At 32.5% G+C, this 23,212-nt stretch overlaps 2 protein-coding genes across 2 annotated transcripts; one reads left to right on the forward strand and one right to left on the reverse strand.

Annotated features, from left to right (window-relative positions):
• Positions 1-992: 992 nt before the first annotated feature.
• Positions 993-3,657, reverse strand: LOC138879220 (uncharacterized). The gene is made up of 6 exons (XM_070158818.1): positions 3,368-3,657; positions 2,354-2,818; positions 2,134-2,254; positions 1,938-1,994; positions 1,511-1,825; positions 993-1,373 (listed from the first exon to the last, which is right to left on the reverse strand). The coding sequence occupies exons 1-6, from the start codon at positions 3,655-3,657 to the stop codon at positions 993-995; spliced, it is 1,629 nt and encodes a 542-aa protein (XP_070014919.1).
• Positions 3,658-15,520: 11,863 nt separating this feature from the next.
• Positions 15,521-17,121, forward strand: LOC104231637 (protein LURP-one-related 3-like). Its single transcript, XM_009784667.2, has 4 exons — positions 15,521-15,736; positions 16,029-16,244; positions 16,770-16,928; positions 17,045-17,121. Exons 1-3 carry the CDS (start codon positions 15,551-15,553, stop codon positions 16,908-16,910), a joined length of 543 nt encoding a protein of 180 aa, XP_009782969.2. The 5' UTR covers positions 15,521-15,550; the 3' UTR covers positions 16,911-16,928; positions 17,045-17,121.
• Positions 17,122-23,212: the final 6,091 nt, after the last annotated feature.

The following is a 23,212-nucleotide window of genomic DNA, read 5'->3' on the forward strand; positions in this document are numbered from 1 at the left end:
GAACGACTATTCCAAACTGCAAAACAACCTGAAGACTCTTCTTCCTCTTATGGACAGAGTAATCGTCAAAAAAATCAGATGCGTGATGAATTCGACAAGTTGAAGATTGATCTCCTTGGATTCAGTGGTCTTTTGCCCGACTACTCTATAGTTATCTCCGATACTGATGATGATGAGATATTTAGAGAAATTGAGGAGTACTGTAATGATGATGATGGTGATGGTGATAATTGTTAGTGTTTGTTATCATTTTTTTATGTTTTAATGCTATGCTTTTTTGTTTACTTCAGCCCAGAGAGCTGAAGTTTTTAGGTTCATTTTGTATAACTTCAGCCCAAAGAGCTGATGTTTTTGTTTGTACTTTGTGTGTTGTTCTCATCTCTTTTTGTATCAATGTAATTCTCATCCTCTTTCTTCTTAGCTTTCTATTGCATTATCCTTGTTATTTGTTAGTATTTGCTTTATACTTCTTAGTTGGTTTTTATGTTTAGTTTTTGTAATTCTTTTTTATGTTTTTATGTTGTGCTTTTTTGTAGTGAATATGTTGAAGTTATTAAGTTCATTTTCTATAACTTCAGCTTAGAGATGCTGAAAATTTTGTTTGTACATGCCTTTCTTTTGTGTGTTGTACGCATATGTGTGTGTGTCTGAGTGTGTATGTGTGTTTGTGTTAAGGATATGGATTTCACATACTGTAACTTGAAGTTTTTTCTCGCAAAAGTCATTTCTTTTTTAAAATGCAACCAAACCTGTAAGCATGCGCAACAAAAATGAGTGATTTGTACTTTAGCAGTATATAAAATAGTCCAATAGTTTCTTTTTTTTATTCCTATGAAAAAAATCACATTTCAAATATGCCATATAATAATGAAAGTCTAAATTCAGACCAAGGATTATTGAAGGTTAGAGTATTTTTCAGTGTGTTAATTTGAATATGGATGAGGTGTTGGAGAAGACAAGCAAGTTGTTCTGTTATGCCCAACTTGTTTACATTAACTGCATTTGGTAGACTTGAATGGTACTGATTCAGTCACAGGTATATGCCTCTTCTTTTGTCTTCTTCCTTGTAAAATCTCTACATCGGGAGGTTTTGTGATTTCAGATTGTACATTTTGTGGTATATTCCATGATTTTTGATCTCCCACGGTATTCACATGTCCTTCATATATTTTCAACCATATTTCCTTTGAATACCAATTTGAGCAGTAATCAGATTTCTGCAGATATCTCTTATTAATAGCAGCAATTGCATCTGGACAGGACAATTCATCAAGTTGAAATTCTAGGCAGTCACAAGTTCTCTTTTTTAAGTCCACAATGAATTCGATTCCTTCACTATTTATTCTGAACAATATTGAATCAAGGTTGAACACCTAACAAGGAATAAAAAATTAAGACAAACTATATTAGTGTATTGTTGCTTCAAAAAGAAAAAGTATTAAATTTTTTAAATGTAAGTAGTAAATCTCTGCAACAGATATAAAAAGCTAAAGTTAATAAATATACTCACAAACATTTTACAAGCCAAGTCCATCTTCTTAGTCATCTCTTCTTCTGCCCATATTGATACTCTGTGAAAAGTTTCATTTGCCTTTTTTCTCCGTTCGTAAAACCACACTCCCAACTTTTCTTGGATGAAATCTAACATTCTTAAAATAGGCCTTTCTCTCCCTTTTAGTGAAACGGAATTCATTGATTCTACCATGTTTGTTGTTAGCATATCATAATGTCGTTGTGGGAACCACGATCGAGCCCATCTCTCTAGAGGCTCTTCCATTATGTAATTGTATGTTTTCTTGTCAATACTTTTGAGTTGGGACATTAACTGATTAAAATCTTCATATTTGTATGACCTTGCAGCACTTTGAAAAAGATTATTACTGTGGTTTTTGCATGACTTTGCTTTAATTTTTTCTCAAAGTGATAGAGGCAGATACCATGGTGAGCTTCAGGAAAAACTTTTCTAATCCCATTTGCAATTGATTGGTTTCTATCTAACAAGAAAACCAATTCACGACGGACTTAAATTGCTTTTCTCATTTCCCCGAAGAACCAAATGTATGCCTCATTGTTTTCTTATTCTGCTACACCAAAACATAGAGAAAAGATTTGATTGTTTGCATCCTTTGATACAGCAACAAATAGAACACCATGATATTTGGACTTTAAAAACGTTGCATCTACTGCAATAACGGGTCTACAGTAGGACCAACCAGCTACTAATGTCACAGGAGCAAAGAACATGTAAGCAAATCTGTACAGTGAAACACAAAAAAATAAATCATAAGGTGTGAAGTTTTTCAAATAAGAACGTTTGAAACTTCAGGCTGATGGTTAGTATTGTTTTACTTACCTATTCTGCGCATCTCTTTTTATGCTTATGTACGTTCCTGGATTTTTGCACACCATCATGTGTAGGTATGAAGGAAAAATCTTGTAGTTCTCTTCAGGTGTTCCCCTTATGCAAGCAATAGCTTTTTGAATAGCACGCCATGCCTTGTGATAACCAATGTCAATTTCAAATTTCTTTTTCATTTTATTTTCTACAAAGGCTGGTGTAACCTCTATCTTTTTGTCTCGAACATGTTCTATAATTTGTTCACTTATAAAATTTAATGTAGCCTGCTTCTGATCTGATTTTCTTGCATCAACCGAGCATTCATGGATGTTATGGCATTTTATCACCCTGAATAGTGTGAAATTTTTTATTCTGGTAGCACGTACATTCCAACCAAATTTGTCCACGATGCATTTCAGCTCGTATCTCTTTGAACATGATCTAACAGCAGTGAATTCAACTTTCTGGGTTATCTCCAAGCTGCAGAAAAATTTAGTCATGTTTTTTTTGTTCTCAAAAATTGAAGACAAGAGGGGTTGCTCTGATGGTAAGCAACCTCCACTTCCAACCAAGAGGTTGTGAGTTCGAGTCTCCCCAAGAGCAAGGTGGGAAGTTCTTGGAGGGAAGGATGCCGGGGGTCTATTTGGAAACAGTTTCTCTACCTCAGGGTAGGGGTAAGGTCTGCGTACACACTACCCTCCTCAGAACCCACTAAGTGGGATTATACTGGGTTGTTGTTGTTGTTGTTGTCAAAAATTGATCCAACTCTTACTTCCTCAGGCAATGCATCGTACCTAAGTATTTTACATGGTGGAGATTCTTTCAGCTTTCTCCTCACTCTTTTTCTTGATTTTTGAGAAGCACAAGAACTTTCAGCAATTTCTTGATGTTATCGGTATAAGCTCCATGGTTACTTCATCATCGTTGTTGCTTATCATTGCAGAAAGTAACAAAAAACTTTGTTGGATTGTGTGTTGGTTGTCAATTTGCATTATTAGTTGTCCTTCTTCTTCTTAGTCATCGACAAACTGGTTTGAATTTATTGGAGGAGGGGGTAATTGTTGCAGCATTATATATTCTGAAGCAGCTGTAATGTTAGAAGATTGTTGCTCGTTGTCTACTTCCATTATTGGTTGTCCTACTTCATGTTGATAATCAACAAAAGGTTCTGAATCTATCGCATATGCAAGAGATTGTTTGAATGCTGCAAATTCTGAAGGTTGTATTTTTTCGATAATGAAATGGCAATTCTTATAGGGTGAATCAGTTGTAAGCAAATGCATACAGGTACTGAGTTCTTCATCAGAAGTTACAAGCATTCCTTTGCTTATATTTAGTTTGATATCAAACCATACTTTTAGTGCATATCTGGTTGAATCAATATTTGCAACTTCACTAATTTTCTTCAGGAAAGTATTGAATGATATGTGCTTATTAAGTAGAACAAGTTTTGTATCATGATCCAAGTATTTGAAATCAGGAGTCCAACTCCCATTAAAAGTTATAACAACGCAAATCGAACTCATCCTGCAGATTCATGTTTAGTGGCAAGTATTAAGAAAGTGAACAGAAGAATTTCTAGGCATCTTTTGCTGAATTTTTTTAGAAAAAGATGTATGACATAATTAATGATTCGTGCACAGAAAACTTTCATCTTATTAAGTGCAGAAGTTTTTAGAAATAAGCTTAATAACTTCAACATATTAGCTGAAGTTTTTTTTTGAAAAAGTTGTATGACAGGGATTCATGAATGCAGAGAAAAAAACTTCAACTCCTTAAGTGCTGAAGTTTTTAGAAATGAACTAAATAACTTCAGCACATTGGGCTGAAGTTTTAGCAAATGAATTCAACAAACTTGAGCATGTTTCAACATTAATTGCATAGTATACAAGAGTAACCTACACAATTAAAGTAGTAATTATATTTGCGTTGGGGGTATGTGTTAGTGTAATAATTACATTCCTATCACATTCATGCACGCTTTTCATTAGACAACGTTTAAAATTCCTCTTTGCCTTTTCATATACCATGCAGAAGTTTTTTCCCCTATATAAGCACGCTATTCCTTGTGAGTTTATTCACTCAAACACATAAATTTTAGCAGACATAAAATACAAAAAGGAGAAAAATGGATGTTGTCATCAGGCAAATAGTGGAAGAAATCAAGCAAGATATTATAGAGACTTTTGAGCTGAAACTGGATGAGCTCATAGAGAAGTACGACAGGGTGTTGGAAGAAATTAACAATAAGCTTAATACGCTTGTGATGTATGCAAGATTTGATAATCTTGCTGATGAAGATGCTCGTCCATCTGGTAGTGAGGACGACGATGATGATGATATGGACGATTAGTTTTTCTTTTTGTTATTTATGATATTTTGTTATTTATGTAATTTAATTTATCTTTTTTGATGTTTAATGAAATATTCAGTTTTTGTTTTAAGTTTTTTTCTGCGTTTTTTTAATATTAATTCTATTCAAACTCGAAAAATAGTAGAGGAAATGAACTATATAACTTCAGCAGGAATTAACAAAAACTAATCCGAATATTAAGCATTTTTGGTATGAAAGTTTTCAAAAAATCATAATAAAATACACAGTGCTTGATGAAAACTTCAAGCATGAACTAAAAATTCTTTTTGAACTTAGAAAATAACAGAACAATTAACAAAAACTTATCCGAAAATTACATATTGCACGACAAAATATTAAGCATTTTTAGCAGATGAACTAAAAAAACTTCAGCATACAAAAAATTATATGAAAAATATTTTACATATTCCTGAAAACATAAGCATTTTTTGGTATGAAGTTTTTTCAAAAAATGCTAATAAAATACATAGTGCGGGAGGAAAACTTCAGCTCCATTAGCCGAAGTTTTTACAGATTAACTAAAAAACTTCAGCACCTGTGCTGAAGTTTTTTGTGCAATATGAAATTTTAATTGATGTTTTATTTTTTTTACCCAGTGTAATAGGAAAACTTCAGCTCCTCCTGCTGAAGTTTTCAAATATTAATTAAAAAACTTCAGCACTTATGCCGAAGTTTTTTGTGCAATATGAAATTTTAATTTATGTTTATTTTTTTTTACCCAGTGTAATAGGCAAACTTCAGCACCTATGCTGAAGTTGTTTGTGCATAGGTGTTTTAAATATTAAAACACCCATATAATGTTTTAATATAATTTTTTCTTCGTTATGTTATTTGCCAGCTCGTTTTGCTGAATTTTTTAGATATGAACTAAATAACTATCGGATTAGAATGTTAGAATTCATCGTCAAACAGATTTAGAATGCAAATTCAGCATATCAGTGAAGTTCGTCAAACAGCTTCAATCAATCAATCAGAAAACATATAATTCAAAAACTATTTTGAATTCTAGAGATGAATTTGAATACTTACAATGTATTTGAATTTGAATTTGGAATTTGAATCTGATTGCGAGAGACGATCTCAGGAGAAACGGACTGATGGAGGAGATACGAAGAAGATCTGGAAATTGAATATGGGTATGCTTGATGCAACTTTTATATATTTTGGAAGGGGTATAATGGTCATATTATTACGGATTTTTTGTTAGTTGGTTACGAAATCAATAATTTTTAAAAATAGGATATAAGTTAAAAGGTGGCATAAAAATAGGGTACGGCTGCAAATCGCCCGGTGACCCCTTATGTGTTGTAGGTTCGCTTCTATATATATGCATATATGAATTATTTAGAGTTGAATGCCGATATATTTTGAGCATGACTCTTTATTTGCTTCCTATTATGCTTATTTCTCTTATTTGCTATAACCATTGTTAAGGTATACACATATATACAAGATTTACTGTGCTTACTGACTCTTTATTTGCTTCCTACTGTGCTTACTGACTCTTTATTTGCTTCCTATTATGGCCACGAATGGTATCAAACTTATCTTGTTCCCATTTTCTCTTTCAATTGTGCCTCCTCTTTTTTAGTTTTCAATGAACTGCTCAGCCATTAAAAGGATCAAGAAATGATATTACTCAAAACAGATGGTGTCAGCTTCCCATCGAGAAAGGGATTACATCAATTTGGATTAAACCTAATAAATGCATCAGCTAGTGATAAGCACGCAAATGATGTAATCAAGCAATTATATTAAGACTTAAAATATACACTAACAGAATCAGTGATTATCCTTCCCGATGACACAAGACGTGCTTCTGTTTAGTTCGACGTAAGTGCCTTTTAAAATCGTTAACATCTCCCCTAGGGCTATCAAATAGGCGGGTTGGGCTAATTTTAGGGATCAAAATGAGCTGAGTTATAATTGACCCGCCCAAAAGTAATTTGGACCGAGATGAATTGAGTCAAATTGGGCTAAATTTGAGTCGTAATCTAACCCGTTCAACTCTTATCAAACTCTAATTAATGTGTATTATATATTTTATGAATTATTTAATTATTAAATTAGACTTTTTTCTTTTGTTATGGTCATATATAAAGAAATTAAAGAAAAAAGAATATGGCATACCGCAACATCAAATAGGGTAGCTCAATAATACGCACCAAAGGATCAATTAAGGTCAAATATGTGAGAGAGTGTTTTGGGTTGACTTTCTATAATAGCTCGTTTTCATGCTCGCGTTCATCGGTTCAGTCTTCACGCTGTTTTGAGTTCACAGCACGATTCTCTCGTGTGCTTTAATTTTGTGGAACATATAAAGAAAGAAGGGAATAATAATTGAGTTGAACTCGTTGAATGCCCTACATATATATATATATATATATCAACTATTTATTTTGTGATTCACTCAGTTTGCAAAATTCACTAGCTACTCCAAGTGAACAAGTAATGTCTCCGAACCATGTCACTAATAGCAATAGGGACAAACAAAATGAATGACAAAACAAAGCTTTCCCCACATATGTAAATATGCTTTAAGAACGTGATCATTGCTACTTTCTTTTTCATTATTTTTAGGCTACTCTTCGCGGGAGCAAGAGTTTACAGTTAATTACTCCCTCCTATCCAAAATAAGTAATTTTTTAGCTATTTTTTTACAGATTGAGAAATTCACCTTTTAACATTAATTAGCAATGAAATTAACCATATTAACCTTCATTATCTCTTCACATAAATACTCCTAACACATACTCCAACACTATTTATCCAAGGGCAAGGTAGGAAAAAAAATAATTAATTCATTCTTGAAATCTGGAAAAATCACTTATTTTGGACCATAAAAAAAAAAAGTAAAAATTGCACAGGGCGCCCTAGTTGGTCGCCCCCATTTAACCTATACCTATTTTTTTTTTAACTTTTAACTTGTACCCACTTTTTAAAAAACTTTAGCCCCCTTTCTCCTCCTCCTTCTCCCAGTGATCTCCATATCTCTCCGGAACTTAACATTGATGTAACAATATCTCTCCTTATGTGGCTTCACTCAATTCCTCAGAAGCCATCTTACTATACATAATTAAAATAATTAAAATCTTTATTTTCAATCTGTTTCTTCAATGTCAAAAGAAAAGTCAATTGTGTTACTAGAATCCCAATTTAAAGTGTTGCAGCTCAAAAAAATCTAGTCTTCTTGACATTTATGGAGCTATAATATCCCCAACAGCTAAAATAGTACTACTTAATGCTATTTAAAGTCATCAAATCTCAAACTCTCGCATGCAGAAAGATCATGCGGATGAAGGATAGTTAATCAATGATTTTTCTGCAGTATTGGTCATGTATATATCCCTGCAGAAGGTATGGGTTCCTCCCCCAAAATTAGAAACTTCAGCAGTATATACTCAAGGGTTTTAAAAACTTCAGCTATAGAGCTGGAGTTTGCCAGTTACAAACAAAAACTTCAGCTCTAGAGCTGAAGTTCGATAGTTACAAAACAAAAACTTCAGCTCTAGAGCTGAAGCTTACAAACAAAAACTTCAGCTCTAGAGCTGAAGCTTACAAACAAAAACTTTAGCTCTAGAGCTGAAGTTCGACAGTTACAAAATAAAAACTTCAGCTCTAGAGCTGAAGTTCGACAGTTACAAATAAAAATTTCAGTTCTAGAGCTGAACTTCAGGCCCGGCTACTAGAATGCTGAAGTTTTGCGTGATTACCTTTGCTACTTCAGCCCCGTATGATGAAGTTATGCGAAAAAGCGGGTACGTTTGCAATTTTTTTTGCAAAGCGGGCACAAGTTAAAACGTGACACAAAAAGCAGGTATAGATGCAAATGCCCCTAAAAAATGCCAAAAAATCACTTATTTTGGACCGGAGGGAGTAATTCATAAAAGAAAGAAGATGGGCGCTTATTCTCAAACTAGTAAAAGAAAGCCCATGCCGAGCATGGGCCCAAGATATTTCACATGTGAGAATTTCTTCACATCCATTTTTTGTTTTGTTTATCTTTGTATTAAATAGTTAATTTATTGAGAGATTATTATTTATATCATTTAATTTGTTGCTGGTGAGATATTAGAGTGCACAACGGATCGATTGTTCGATGTGAGCTTTTTTCTTATTGTTTCTTTTTTTTCTACTTGTCTTTATTTTATATCGTTGATTCGTCTAGCGATTATTTATGATTTGTGCGATCGCAATTTGTTGCTCGTCTAATATTAAACTTTTTCAATAGATGCACTTAAGGTTTAGATGTGTTTTGAAATAGTACAAGACATTTCATTTGGATGTCCTTCTTATGCACATTCGTTAGAACTTGCTCCCCTCCTTAGTTCTCTTTCTTCCCTTTCTTATTTGTGATTGATTTGAATTGATTTGGTTAAAATTAGAAAAGTACCATTAATGAGTTTTGTTAGATTGATTGTTGAAGATCAAAGTGAGTTTATTAAGTCTATTGATGTTAGAATATTGGATCTAAAATTCGAAGTTATCTGAACCTATTTCGAAGGGGAAAAAAAACTTCGTGAAATTTCTCAAAGATCTAATGTGCAAAGACTTGTAGGTTGTAGCAAGCTCATCCAATAGAAATCTGGTAATCTATGTTTGAGCTGTGGCAAGGTAAGTCTTCTTGCGACCAGCTAGGAATTAAACTTCAACTTTTGATGCGAGAGTTATTTTCGAACAACTTATTTAGATAGCTCAAACTTATAGTGACAAAAATAACCTATTTGTGTAAATCTCTAAAAAAAATGATATTATCATCAAATTCATAATTAAAATATTTTTGTTTGATAAATATTGAAGAATTCACATTCTAAAGCTTTCTATGCCTATAGACAAAATGCAAAAGAACTATTAACAAAGAGACTTATTTTGTATTATAAAAAAGTTTATACCTAACAAAATAAAAATGGCCCCTATGACATTAAAAGTGGTTATCTCATTGGACAATATTAGAGTTATAATAAATAAAACAGATTCTAATTATGCTAATACATGCAAATCTATCTCTATCAAAATTCAATATCTTCCAAATGGGACTTACAAATTTTTTTTTAAAGATTTTCGAGTTCTTTTGCATCTATCTCTTTAGCGAAAAATTAACGTTGAACTTCAAGAGTTTAAGTTTTATGTACTAACAAATTAATAAAATATTTATACAAGAAAACAGCTAAAAATGAAATTACATATAACTTTATTTAATAAATAATACTCTAGGCAATCAATTACAATACATTAAATTACTCTCATTGTTTAGACGATTTATTACTTTGTCACTGCATATATATACAGTTAATCCAAAAGCCAAACATTAAAGTTTGTTTTGAGATTTCGAAATCAACATGCAAGGCTCATGCATTAAAACACAGGACTTTCAATTTTGTTCTACAATTTACATTTCTATGAGTTTAATGAGGATTCATGAATATTATCGCTATAGAAGTTGACGTTTGAGTATTTTTCCTTCGTGTTCCTTTATTTTTATTTTTTTATTTTTTTCTTTATGAGTTTTCATTTCCTTTGATTTATATTACGTAATGACTTTTCATAAGCTATATAAAAGCAGTCAGATAGGGGAAGCCAATAGCTTTAAACTAATTTTGTTATTGAGAAGGCCATGTGAACTTTGTTAGGAAGATAAAAATAGATTGGTACTGTCGTATGTGAAATATTAAATGGGTCCCACCAAGATAATGACAAGTTCAAAAAAAATAATGTAGAGCAGTTTACCAAAGAGGGCTCAACGCTTGTAAGATTTACAGAAAACTAAAGAAAAAGGTAAGTAATAAGCAGATAAAGTAAGGGCAAAACAACTTAGGGATCGTTTGGTAGGGTGCATAAGAATAATGCTGAATATGGTGTATTAGTAATGTTGGTATTAGTTATGCTTGCATTAGTTATGTTGGTATTAGTTATGCTTGCATTAGTTATGTTTGGTTTGATGTATTAAAGCATTGCACCGTTTCTAAAAGAATTGTTTGTTTACAAAAATATCCTCAAAACTAGTCCACACTCTAACTTTTTAAAAGAAACATATGTTGAGAAATGTTTTTATATGAAAAAGTTTTAAAAAAATTATTTTATTTGTCTACCTATATTGTAAAATAAAATTAAATATTTATTTATAAAAAAAGAAATATGCTAAGTGTTTATTTATTTACTAGGGATAATTTTATTTCTCACTATTTGAATTATTTTGAACTTGCATTAATATACTAACTAGCATATTTTAATCAAGCATAAATTTTGAAGGACAATTTTTTCTTTAACTAAGCTAATGCATGCATTAAAACCCATTGCATTACTAATACCATTATTTTCTATGCATTAGTTATGCATAGGATAATACCAAATAAAATGTATAACTAATGCTTGCATAACTAATGCATAGGTTCAAAATGTCTACCAAACATTGTATTATTAATACACAAAGCTAATGCATACATTAGCTTATCTAATGCATCCTACCAAACGATCACTTATAGTATAGGACTAGAGTATGTTTGCCTGTGCTTGCACACAGGCCTAATAATTTGGATTAGATTGTAGTTTTTAGGGTAGATATTGTATGAAATGTCAAATGCAATATAATTCAAGTAAACTTAACTATTGGAGCAAGTCAAGGTTGGTGTTCCATAAACTAGGTAGAATTAATGTCTTTTAAAGAAATTATTATAGCAATGTGTCTATGTACCGGAAAAAACAATACAATATTAGTTAATCTCATTTATTTCATTTTACGTGAAACTCTTTTTCTTAATCTTCCCAAAAGGATGATACATTTTTATTGCTCTTTTGGCATGTTTATAAAGGAAAAAAGTGATTGAATATTTCCGCTACCTTTGTTTCATTATATATGACATTCTTTCATTTTTACTCTTTTAGAAACAAGAGTGGCATTTTTTTATGTTTGAAAATTCTTTAATTTAAACTTTTTAGTTTTCTCTTAATGACATGATCTTATAATCATAAAAATATCAGAGCATGTATAAGACCCAAGTTCTAAAAGTACCATTAGTATGTGTAAAATCTCTTCTTTTCTTGCTTAAGCTTCACGATCCATTTAAATATCATCATATAAAATAAATCGAGGAGTAATAAGAAATATTTTTTAGTAGTTAATCCTACAAAAATATTCAAAAGTTGAAGAAAATCAATTTTGAAATTCAATTTCTATTCAAACAAATATATGAAGAAAATATTTATTTCTCTTATTTAACTGGAGTTTCTATAACGTACATTATTAATAAAGAAGAACGAGATTTCTTAATACTAATCACACAGTATAATTCAAAAGTTGAACTAAATCAAATTTTAAAACTTTAAATTATGTTCTAACACTTGACTTTTTTATTTAACTGGATTTTTTATTTGTGTATTAATTATTCAACAAATTTCAGGAAATGCAAACTAAATTTTCCATATTAATGATTGATTTAACAACCTTTTCCGGAGCAACATAGCAAATGTTGTTTAAACCTATTTCTCTATGACCAATTAGTAACAGACCTATTCTATATATATAATTAACAATGACCTTGGAGAAACGCATGCAGTGAATGGAAATTCATTTCCTTTCTCTTGTTTTAATGAAAATTTATTTTGATGAATTTTGAAATGATAAATTTTTGTGTGACCCTGTTGGTACGACAGCCTTCTTCAAAAAGGCACTTATTTATCATCAAATGCAGTAAATATGTGTAGCTGTTTTGGGCCTTGAAAATAGCTTACAAGTTTCCTTTATTTACTAAACTGTGCGGTGACATTTAGCGTAATAACATGCAAAAGCAATGACAAAATAACATGCTTCACCTGTTTCTACGGTTCTTCTTATCTAGGAGAAAAATAGAAACTGAAGTTTGGATTTAGTGTACTTTTTGATTAGGTGATAAAGGTTATTTTAAAACACATTTTGATGTACTTATAATTGGTTTGGTGTAACAAAATTTTCACATATTGCTTGTTGAGTTGAGAACTATATCGTTAAAAAGTAAAATAAAATAGAAAGTGGGTTCTCTCATTTATAATTTTATCCACCATAGGCTAGGGGTGTACGTAGGTTGGGTTGATTCAGATTTTTCAATTACCAAACCAAACTAATTATGTCGGATTATTAAATCTAAAGACTAAACCAAACCAATAAAAGTCGAGGTTTTTAATCTCGAATTTTCTCGGATTTTTGGATTTTTTCTGTTTTATCTTCAAAAAGTCTTCATAGCACAAAACATAGAATATGTGCTCCAAATATTTATTTAATCATATAGTAAAGAACTATATAAGGTATTTTTCAAGAAAATAACATAAAATATGAGATGAGTCATGGCATTGTACTAAAATATTCAACAATAAAGTTAATAAAATCACATAAAATAAAAATTATTAATAAATCATAATGAAAATGAACATAATAAGTACTACTATTATTTACATGACTAAACACTAAAAAAAATAAGCTCTGCATTTTATCTAAACCATAGAAAAAATAAAAAATAGACATCCAACACAATTGTCATTCCTAGTACAATTGAATTGAATGTCTTTTATTAGCATTATTATTGATTTGGTTTTAGTTTGAGATTTATTTGAGTTACTAACATTTATGGAATATAAAACTTATTGGAGCATTCAAAAATTATAAGTCCACGCTTGAAATAATACGTTAAAAGATAAAACTATGAAAAGTTTAAGAAATATTTATAAACTACGCTATAATAAGTATTTTTATGTAATATTTAAAAAAAATTATACATGTAATGTGGGGTTGGTTTAGTTTCAGTTTGACTTTGTTTAACCAAACCAAACCTATTATGGTCGGGTTTTTTTCGCCAACACCAAACCATAGTCCGATTTTTTTTCTCGATTTAACTCAGATTATCAGTTTGATATGGTTTGTCGATTTCCTTTGAACACCCCTGACGATAGGTATTAATTTGACATGCATTCTGTTGATAAATTATATGAACCGCCTAACCTAATAGATTATAAAATTTGTAAACATATGACACTTTTATTTATTTACCGCGGTTCTGTAGCATTAATGTGAAAGAATCCTAATATCCACTCGAAAATCTTAAAGCAAATGAATATTTTGACACAACTCCTTTGCATACACTCATATATGAGTATTTGATGATATAGGACGTTTATGACTCAATATTTTTCTGCACGTGTAAACCTTAGAGTTTACACGTGGATTTTGATGCAGCCTCTTTTTTTTGTCCAAAAAAAACTAGTTATATTAAGTTTACGATGGCATAGTACAAGGAGCTAAGTTTAAACTAGGCACAAGACAACACTGGCCTTCAAGAGTAGAAGAACTACAGGGACGACCTCGTGGTGGGTCGTTACAAAACGTGGGTAGGTGGATGAAGCTAGAACTAGCTAGTTCCTTGAGATGGGTTGTACAAAAGAGGCGTCAGGTATTAACGCATGGGTACACATTCAGTAGTAGGTACAATGTGTCTAACAAAAATTAGTCCCAAACGATCTTCCTCCAAAGCCATTTGTACTGTAGGTGGCAGAGTTGTGTAAGTAAGGATTTGATGTAGACTCATGACAGTAATGACAGTTTTCCCGAAAATTGATTTCGATATTATGTCACATAATCTAAACATCTAATTTTGGAATTTATAGGGTATGGTTTTTTATTTTAGATGTTTTTTGACAAAAAACTTTGTATTGTATTGGGTATATAAACACAACATAGCTATTGATAAACAATCATATACACAATTTTTTTTTGGGGGGGATTGTTTTGATTCTTAAATTTGCCATTTTATCGGAGTAGGGCACGGGTTGGAGTAGCTCAGTCTCTAATTTCTGTTATGCATCTCTTTAGTCTTCACTGCACAATTTTCCCATGTGCTTATTTGGTATATAGAAAGAAATTAATACTAGTATGAATAATTGAGAGTTGAACTCCTCTGAATGCCTATATAAAATCCATATATTTTGAGCAGTATGACTCATTTTTTTTATTTGGTTTCCTTGTAATGCTTAGGTGTCACGGAACACCCAAAAGCAAAAAAGTCCCTATATACTACACTAAACTAGATTAAATAATTTCTTGCAAATAGTGGACAAGGTGACAAAGCAACATATAAATGTTTCTTTTTCTCGTGACATGAACGCACTAAATTATAATATCACTGTACTATTGAATGAATTAAACTTGCTTTATTTTCTTTTTCACCAATTTATGGGGTACTATATAGAAGCTACCATCAAAAAAATAAACTGAAAAAAAGAGGGTATGGGGATTGATCTAAATTAAGTATAGTATTTCACAATAATATCTCGAACCCTGAATGGCCAACATAATGAATGACAAAACAAACCTTTCCCCACACACACACACACACACATATATATATATATATATATATATATATATATATATATATATATATAGCTATGCTTTTAAACGTGATAATTACACTTTCCTTTCAATTGTCTCTTTAGGTCACCCTCATTGAACAAAAATACATAATAAATTAATAAATTCATCAAAGAAAGAAGATTTATATCGAAAATGCTTGGTTTTAGTTTGAGGACTTTTTTTCAGACAAATAAAGAAGACTAATAAGTGAGAGATTCTTTTTTAATTGAGATAAATCTCAATTCTTGATATTATTCAATTTTTTTTAAAATGGGACATAGCAATTAGTTTAATTATCATTTTTCTTTCTCAAATCTCAACTACATTTTTTGAAGTATTTAAGTCTCTTTAAAGGTCTTCTATCTCAAACCCAACTTAATTTGTACTCTCTAAAGCTTTTGCAATGGCTAGAATTTATCCTATGACATCTTCTTCTTCTTCTTGTTCTTCCTCAAACTCATACATGACATCAAAAAGAGAAACATTTACTCTATGGATGAAATCTCTAGTCTTCCATGGAAATGGCTGCACTGTTTTTGATTCAAATGGTCGAATTGTTTACAGAATAGACAACTACAACAAAAAATCTAGCAGTGAAGTCCATCTCATGGATCTACAGGGGAAAGTTCTCTTTTCTCTACGTAAAAAGGTACAAATAAAAGAGGGCTTTTTCACTTTTAGCCCGCGTCAGAAAATATTTATATTCTGTAGTGAAAAAAGTGCATAAAATTTGTATAGTTTTTGTATATAACATACAAAATATATAAATATATACAAAAACTATACAGTTTTTGGCTATTATTTTGGTAGCGGCTATACAATGTCATTTTTGCCAATATAAAATACCCTAGGCAGTTCTTTTAACCTAAAAATATCATGATGAATATTCAAATTAACCTAATTGATTCTTACTAATTGAATGTTTTTACTGTTTTTTTCAGAAATTTTCACTTTGCGGACATTGGAATGGGTATAAGATGGATGAGGAAATACCATGTTTTGAAGTAAGAAAAAATGGACAAGTACTCTGGGGAGAGTTAAAGTACGATATTATTTTTGGGTGTGATATTGCTGATTCAGAGAGCTACAGGATTGTTGCTTTACCAGGCAAACCTGGCTTCAAGATTGTCAGCATAGAAAAGAGACTTATTGCAGAGGTTCGTTATAATTTTCCTTTTTATTAGTTGAAGCAAATATGAAAGAGAAGAGTTTATTAACATCTATACACTAATCCAAGACACAAAAGATATATAATCACAAATTCCACAGTTACCTGAAAAATAAGATAGACAGTGTTAACTTTCAATATTACGTCTTCTCACAACAATATATAGACGCAACCAGCTGGGGCGAACGTTGGGTTAAAAGCGTTCAATCAACCGCACTTCGTCGAAAAATTACATTTTATATATAGATAAAATATTAGGGTTTAGAGGTATATAACATAATTGACCACCCTTCGTTGAAAAAATACATTGTATATATAAGTAATATATTACTGTTTTAAAGTATATAACATATAATCCTTTGTCAGAGAACTTTTTTTCTCTTCTTAATTTCAAGTTTGAAGGCCCTTGGAAAACTTTCCGACTTTGCCACTAGACGCAACATAACTTTTGCTTTTACGTCTAAATTCAAGTGGAATTTTTCTTAACAATGCCTGTAATCTTCGGTTTTTACAGGTAAAGCAAAAGCAATTATCATCAAATTCAACAGTTCAATTTGGGGATGATGTATTAAGTCTAGTGGTGGAGCCCCATGTTGATCACTCACTAGTGATGGCTATTGTGACTGTTTATGGTTTGATCCAACATAGGCTGTGAATACCATGATTTTCCACAGTAAGAGAGTTTTTTTATTACATATAATTAGCACATATATGCTTTTCTTCTTCTTTATTACTTCAAAAATTCTTTACAAATGTAACTAAGAGGATATGTATTGTTTATTGGTTCAGGAGCCAGCAATATAATTGGCAAGAGTTTGGATGTACAGAAACCATTTTGCTATGGTTTTTTTTTTAATAGAAAATAGTATATATCTCCTTGTTGATTGTAGAAGGTTGAACATCTTGCAGATCTTTGACCGGTCCTGAATAGTTTTATTCTTTTTCATGGCCCAACCACGTGAATTATTTTTTATAATAGGTGGCGATGAAATTTTAGTGCATGACATCTTGCTTGATTTGATACTATAATAAGAAATGTATATTGACTTTCTTAATGATTGTCCAAAATTATGCGTGGAACTATAAAACAAAAAGTTAAAAACGCTTTCCTAGACAAAACTAAAATAGTGAAGTGAGGTGATTCTTGAAGTAAATTTTTGGATACAGAGATATTTTTGAATTTCATTTGTTGTTATCAAATAAATATTAATTCAAAATACTAATATCTTAGAGGATCTCTAAGCATATATTCCTCGAACTACGCCGGCCCCTGTTATATATGGAGTTGGCAAATCGGAAGGTATGACATTGAATTGGCACTTGCCATAATCACATGTCACAGGTCAGCAAATCAGAGAAATGCGATCCTTTATGATTTTTCAGAGAGAGAGAACATGTACGTGAGATGAAGAACACCGAGAAATTTGTCACCAAATTGCCTGCCATACGGATAATGTGTTACAGTCAAACTTTCCTATAACAGGTTCATTTGTTCCGATATTTTTTGGACCAAAATAAAAAGGTAAAATGATCACTTATTGTGGATCGGAGGGAGTAATACATGTCCTTTATAACAACACTTCACTATTGCAGTCAAAAAATATCGGAACAATAAGTGGTCATTTTACCTTTTTATTTTGGTCCAAAAAATATCGGAACAAATGAACCTGTTATAGGAAGGTTTGACTGTAACACATTATCCGTATGGCAGGCAATTTGGTGACAAATTTCTCGGTGTTCTTCTTCATCTCACGTACATGTTCTCTCTCTCTGAAAAATCATAAAGGATCGCATTTCTCTGATTTGCTGACCTGTGACATGTGATTATGGCAAGTGCCAATTCAATGTCATACCTTCCGATTTGCCAACTCCATATATAACAGGGGCCGGCGTAGTTCGAGGAATATATGCTTAGAGATCCTCTAAGAGATTAGTATTTTGAATTAATATTTATTTGATAAAGAAAACTACACAACCATATTGTTCAGGTAAATATTTTGTAAGTATTAAATAATAATTTGGTAAATATTTTAAATTTATTGCTAATATAAAAAAATTCTATAACGCAACATAGCTTTTGGTTTTAATCGTAGTGTTAATAGATTTGACAGTCAAATCAAGTGGTTGCCATTCATTTACCACGATGGTGCTACAATATGTAGCGATAGTTGATGAATCTAGTGCAAGGTTTGATGATTTTTCGAGTCTAATAGTTACCTTGCACTAGAAAGGGTTCGAGAGATCAACTCGGGAGAGCATAAGACGTGCTCCCAAGAATGAACCAGAAAAAAGAACTGTCTTCCTTCACGTCTGTACAAATAGTTAAAATTATGGTACCTATATTATGTTCATTTATAAGTAGCTTATTATAAAAATTAGCTAATTTATAAAAATATTAGCCAAATATTACCAATATTAGTTAATTAATTATCTGTAGTCAAGAAAGATCAAAGTTTTTTTTTTTAGTGGATGCTATTAGAATAGATTGGGTACATCTTAAAGAGTTTGAATCTCAGTTTTGGGATTATTTGGTGGAGTTTTCAGGTGGTTTGAATTGATAATTCGAAATAGAAGTTGAACATGAAATGATAGGTGTATCACACTGTGTATCACGTATGTATCATATTTGTATCACATGTATATTCATATTGACATGTGTGTTGTGATACATGTGTCGTAGAAGAATTTTTGAACTCGATTTTAACTACAAATTTTGATATTAAATCAGTCCAAATCATCTCCAATCCTCAAATTTTGTACATTGACTCATCTATATGTTTTTAATAAATTTCAACCATACCCATTGAAAAAGGTTCTTTTTTATTAGATTTTTGAAATCTTGTATATATATATATTGTATTTCATCAACTTTTTTGCTATCTCATCCATGAAATTTCCTTTCCGTCTTGCATCTAATATTGTTGATCACGCTTAAAAATATGAAAGGAAATCTTAGCGTGTGATTCTTGGAGAGAAAGAACCTTATTTATTTGGATTTTTAATTTTTAAATGTGTTTGACTAGTTTTGGTAAATCTATGATTAATGGCTAAAAGTTGGTAAGTTAGGACTTATTTGAAATATTTTTATAAGATTCCCTTAAAATTATACACATTGTGATTTAGTCTCTAAACTAGTCTCTAATTTTCAAAAAGACACGAGATCAGCGGCTATTAACACCACTTGGAACTAGTTGAGGAGTAATAGAGCCCCACAAACTTTCAATCTCTTTTCTGAAAATTAGGAACTAGTTTAGGAATCTTTACGCATTCTCCTTTTAGTTATTGTCCTATTACATACAAAATCCTAATGCTACATCGAGTGAGCTCCGTGGGCTGAAAGGTGAATTGGGCCGTCTTGGTATCGTATTGAGCTAAGGGAAGTGTAGACCGATTTCTGGGCCACCGTTGAAATCTAAAAATATAACTTTCAAATGAGCTTAAATCTAAAAATATAACTTTCAAATATCATAGAGAACAAACTCCAATCATCAATTTATCAGAACAATAACAAATCTAACAAACTTATTTTGTAACTAAGAAGAAGAATGAGAAGAAACCCTAAATAGACAAAGAAAGGAGCGCCATGACAGCTCACCGCTATTAAAACGCCTTAAAATCTGCGCACAAACACCATGTAAATTTGTAGTCGCCTCTACTTTTACAACAACTAAGAAGAAGGAGAGGGAGGAGGAGGAGGAGTAAAAAACAAAGAAAAAGAAGCTTGTCTGAAGTTATCTTACTTTGGGTACTCCTTAAAATTTTAAAATAAGTACAAATTAAAATGGGAACGACCAAATAGGGCGTCCCACGAAATTTTTATGAGCAACAATTATCACCATCAATTCCCCTTAATGAGATGTGTAAATATTTCTATGCATGAAAGTCATTGTCACGACCCTAAAACCAACCCGGTCGTGATGGCGTCTATCGCAAAACTAGGCCAGCCGACACAACTCTCGAATTAACCATTTAATCAATAACAATCATTTTAAGCCTTTAATCACTCAGATTTCATAATGAAAATCTAAATGAACAACGCGGAATAATATACACAAGCCCAACATCGGGGTGTCACTAGTCACGAGCATCTACTACAACTGTCTAACAACATAAAGACCAACATGGCCGGAAAAATCACAAGAATACATTAAGGAAGAATAAGCAGGGAGAAAAATAGGGCTACGATCGCCAGGCAGCTACCTTGCTAACTCCGATGAACCCGCCACCGAGCTTAGAAATACCTGAACTTGCATACAAGGTGCAGTGAGTAATGTGAATACGCCAACTCAGAAAGTAATAAAAGTAAATGAAGACTGAGCAGTAAGAAATCACGTAAACCACATCATAGCACCACAACGGTTATAGTATGTTCCCAAAACAGAATACCATTCAAATCATTTCGTTAAATTTCCAACTTCAGTAAAATCCTTTAGAAAATATCTTTCTCACCTTTTCAATAGAGGTTTAATGAAATATATATAGTGAAAGTGATAAAAATCATAATCGGCCCCTCGGGCAAAACATAGCTCGTATACAATCCCTCGGCAAACAGAAATTCATAACTATTTCATAACTTAAAAACTTCAGTTTAAATGAAAGTTGTTTAAAGCATTTGTTCAACATTTTCAATAGGGGCTCGGTCTAAAGATGAGTGAAAGTAGTAAATTAATCAACATATTCAACAGAAACTCATTTTAAGGAGGAGTGAAAAAACAGTAAGTTCATAAACATGTCCCTCGGGCAAAGCATCACTCGTATATGTGTATATGTATATATAGCCCCTCGGGCAAGCCACTCAGTCACTCATGACTCAACTCTCAGCAATCAACGCTCACACTCAGCACTCATGCTCAATGGGTACCTTATCATAATCGCTGCGGCGTGTAGCCCGATCCATATATATCGCTACGGCGTGCAGTCCGATCCAGTATATCACTACGGCGTGCAGCACGATCCAGCATATCGCTGCAGCGTGCAGCCCGATCCACATATATATATATATATATATATGGCGTGCAGCTCGATCCATAAATATATAATCCTCACAACCAGGCCCTCGGCAGCCCGATCCATATATATATATTGTTGTAGCGTGCAGCTCGATCCATAAATATATAATCCTCACAACCAGGCCCTCGGCCTCTCTCGGTCATTAACCTCACAATCAGACCCTCGGTCTATCTCAATCATCAACCTCATAATCAGGCCTTCGGCCTCTCTCAGCCATCAACCTCCTAAGCCACCCGGACTATTAGTAAAACAGGGTGTTCAGCTCAAAATATCATTTATAGTCTCAAATTTTAGTAAATAATGTTGAGTTAAGAAATCAATAAAACACAGCATGACGGAGTACAATTATTAAATCAATAGAGTGAGGAACAGTAGTTAAAAAGCCCTATAAGGGTCCAAAACAGTTAGCACGAGGCGCAAATATGGCATTCCGCCCAAAACATAGCAATACTTTTCAAAACACAATGATTCCAAATAGTTTTCAATCAAATACGCGACTTAACAGTCGTACGGGACGGACTAAGTCACAATTCCCAACGGTGCATGATAATTAGGGGTTTTGATACATTTTATACTCCTTCTTGCTTATGTTTTGATTAGGAATTTATACAAAATAGTACCAAAAGGCTCACAAGTTGTGCTTGATTGCAGGTTTAATCAACAAAGTGACAAGATGTCAAAGATCAACTCAAAAAGAAGTGAAACTTGCACAAGTACCAAGACAAGACAAAGCTCAGGCAAAACAGGCTCAATGCGGCCGCACACCATTCTGTGCGGTCCGCATGAGTGAGGTTCAGAGAGCATGACATTCAGGCAAACAGGCAATGCGGCCGCACTAGGTTTTGTGCAATCCACACTGGGATCAACGCGGCTGCACTCGATTCAGAGCCTTAGTGCGACCGCACACAATTTTGTGAGGTCCGCACTAGCCCCGCAGGGGTATTTTTGTCCAGATTTTTCAGCTTACCCATTTTTAGGTCATCAGATAGTTTTAGATAAGAGCTACGCTCGTGGGTTCGATACTTTTAGCTATTTTGGGCAATTTTATCTACATTTCAACATTGAATCTTATTGTTTATCTTAGTAATTAGGTAATATGAGTTGTTCTTCATCTATTTCTTGCTTTTATTCTTTAATTATGAGTAGCTAGACCCATAAGCTAGGGTTGTGGTTCAACCCTAGTGTGGGTAATTGATGGGTCTTGTATTTTAGGGTTAGATTGACTATGGATGTTTGATATTTGGGTCAATTTCATGTTTTATGGGTGAATTAGTGGTTGCAAACACTAGTTTGTGTTTAGTTGACTTGAGCTCTTCTTGAGAAAGAGAGCATAAGTCTCCGAAATAGGTCCAACAAGGAATTGGGGCGTACTCAAGAGATTAACAGCCCTAATTAAAGGGTTAAACCTCGAGAGAGTAATACCTGACTTGAACCTTGATTGTTTGTGCAAATTTGCATACCCAATTGGTCTTGAGAAAGTCAATTCGGGCAAAATCACCCAAACCACCGAGAGGTGTAGAGTGGGTAAAATTGTGCAACGGTTATATCATACTCCCCAAACATGTCAATCATGCCTTAGACTCAAGTATCCGTCAATTGACCACCTAGGCGAAAGTCACTACCCTAATGCCTTGTAAACCATTTGAACAACCTGTTTTAGTTTAACTCTTAGTTTAATCTAATTTCATTTACCATTGTAGTTTGATAAAAGTAGAAGTAAAATAAAAACCCCAAAAATGTATAGAAGTGTAATTTGGAACACATACACAACTCTAAACTACATAGATACCCGACTCCAAATTCTAGCTCTCTATGGAAATCGATCCCGACCCTAAATCGGGTAAAAACTCTTTGACCCTCTCTCGCTACTTAATAGTAGTGCAGAGTAGGCCTCAATCACTTTTTGGCGCTGTTGCCGGGGAACTAACGGTTTTGGCTATCTATTTA

The sequence above is a fragment of the Nicotiana sylvestris genome, chromosome 10 (genome assembly GCF_000393655.2).
Source record: "Nicotiana sylvestris chromosome 10, ASM39365v2, whole genome shotgun sequence".
Lineage (NCBI taxonomy): Eukaryota > Viridiplantae > Streptophyta > Magnoliopsida > Solanales > Solanaceae > Nicotiana > Nicotiana sylvestris.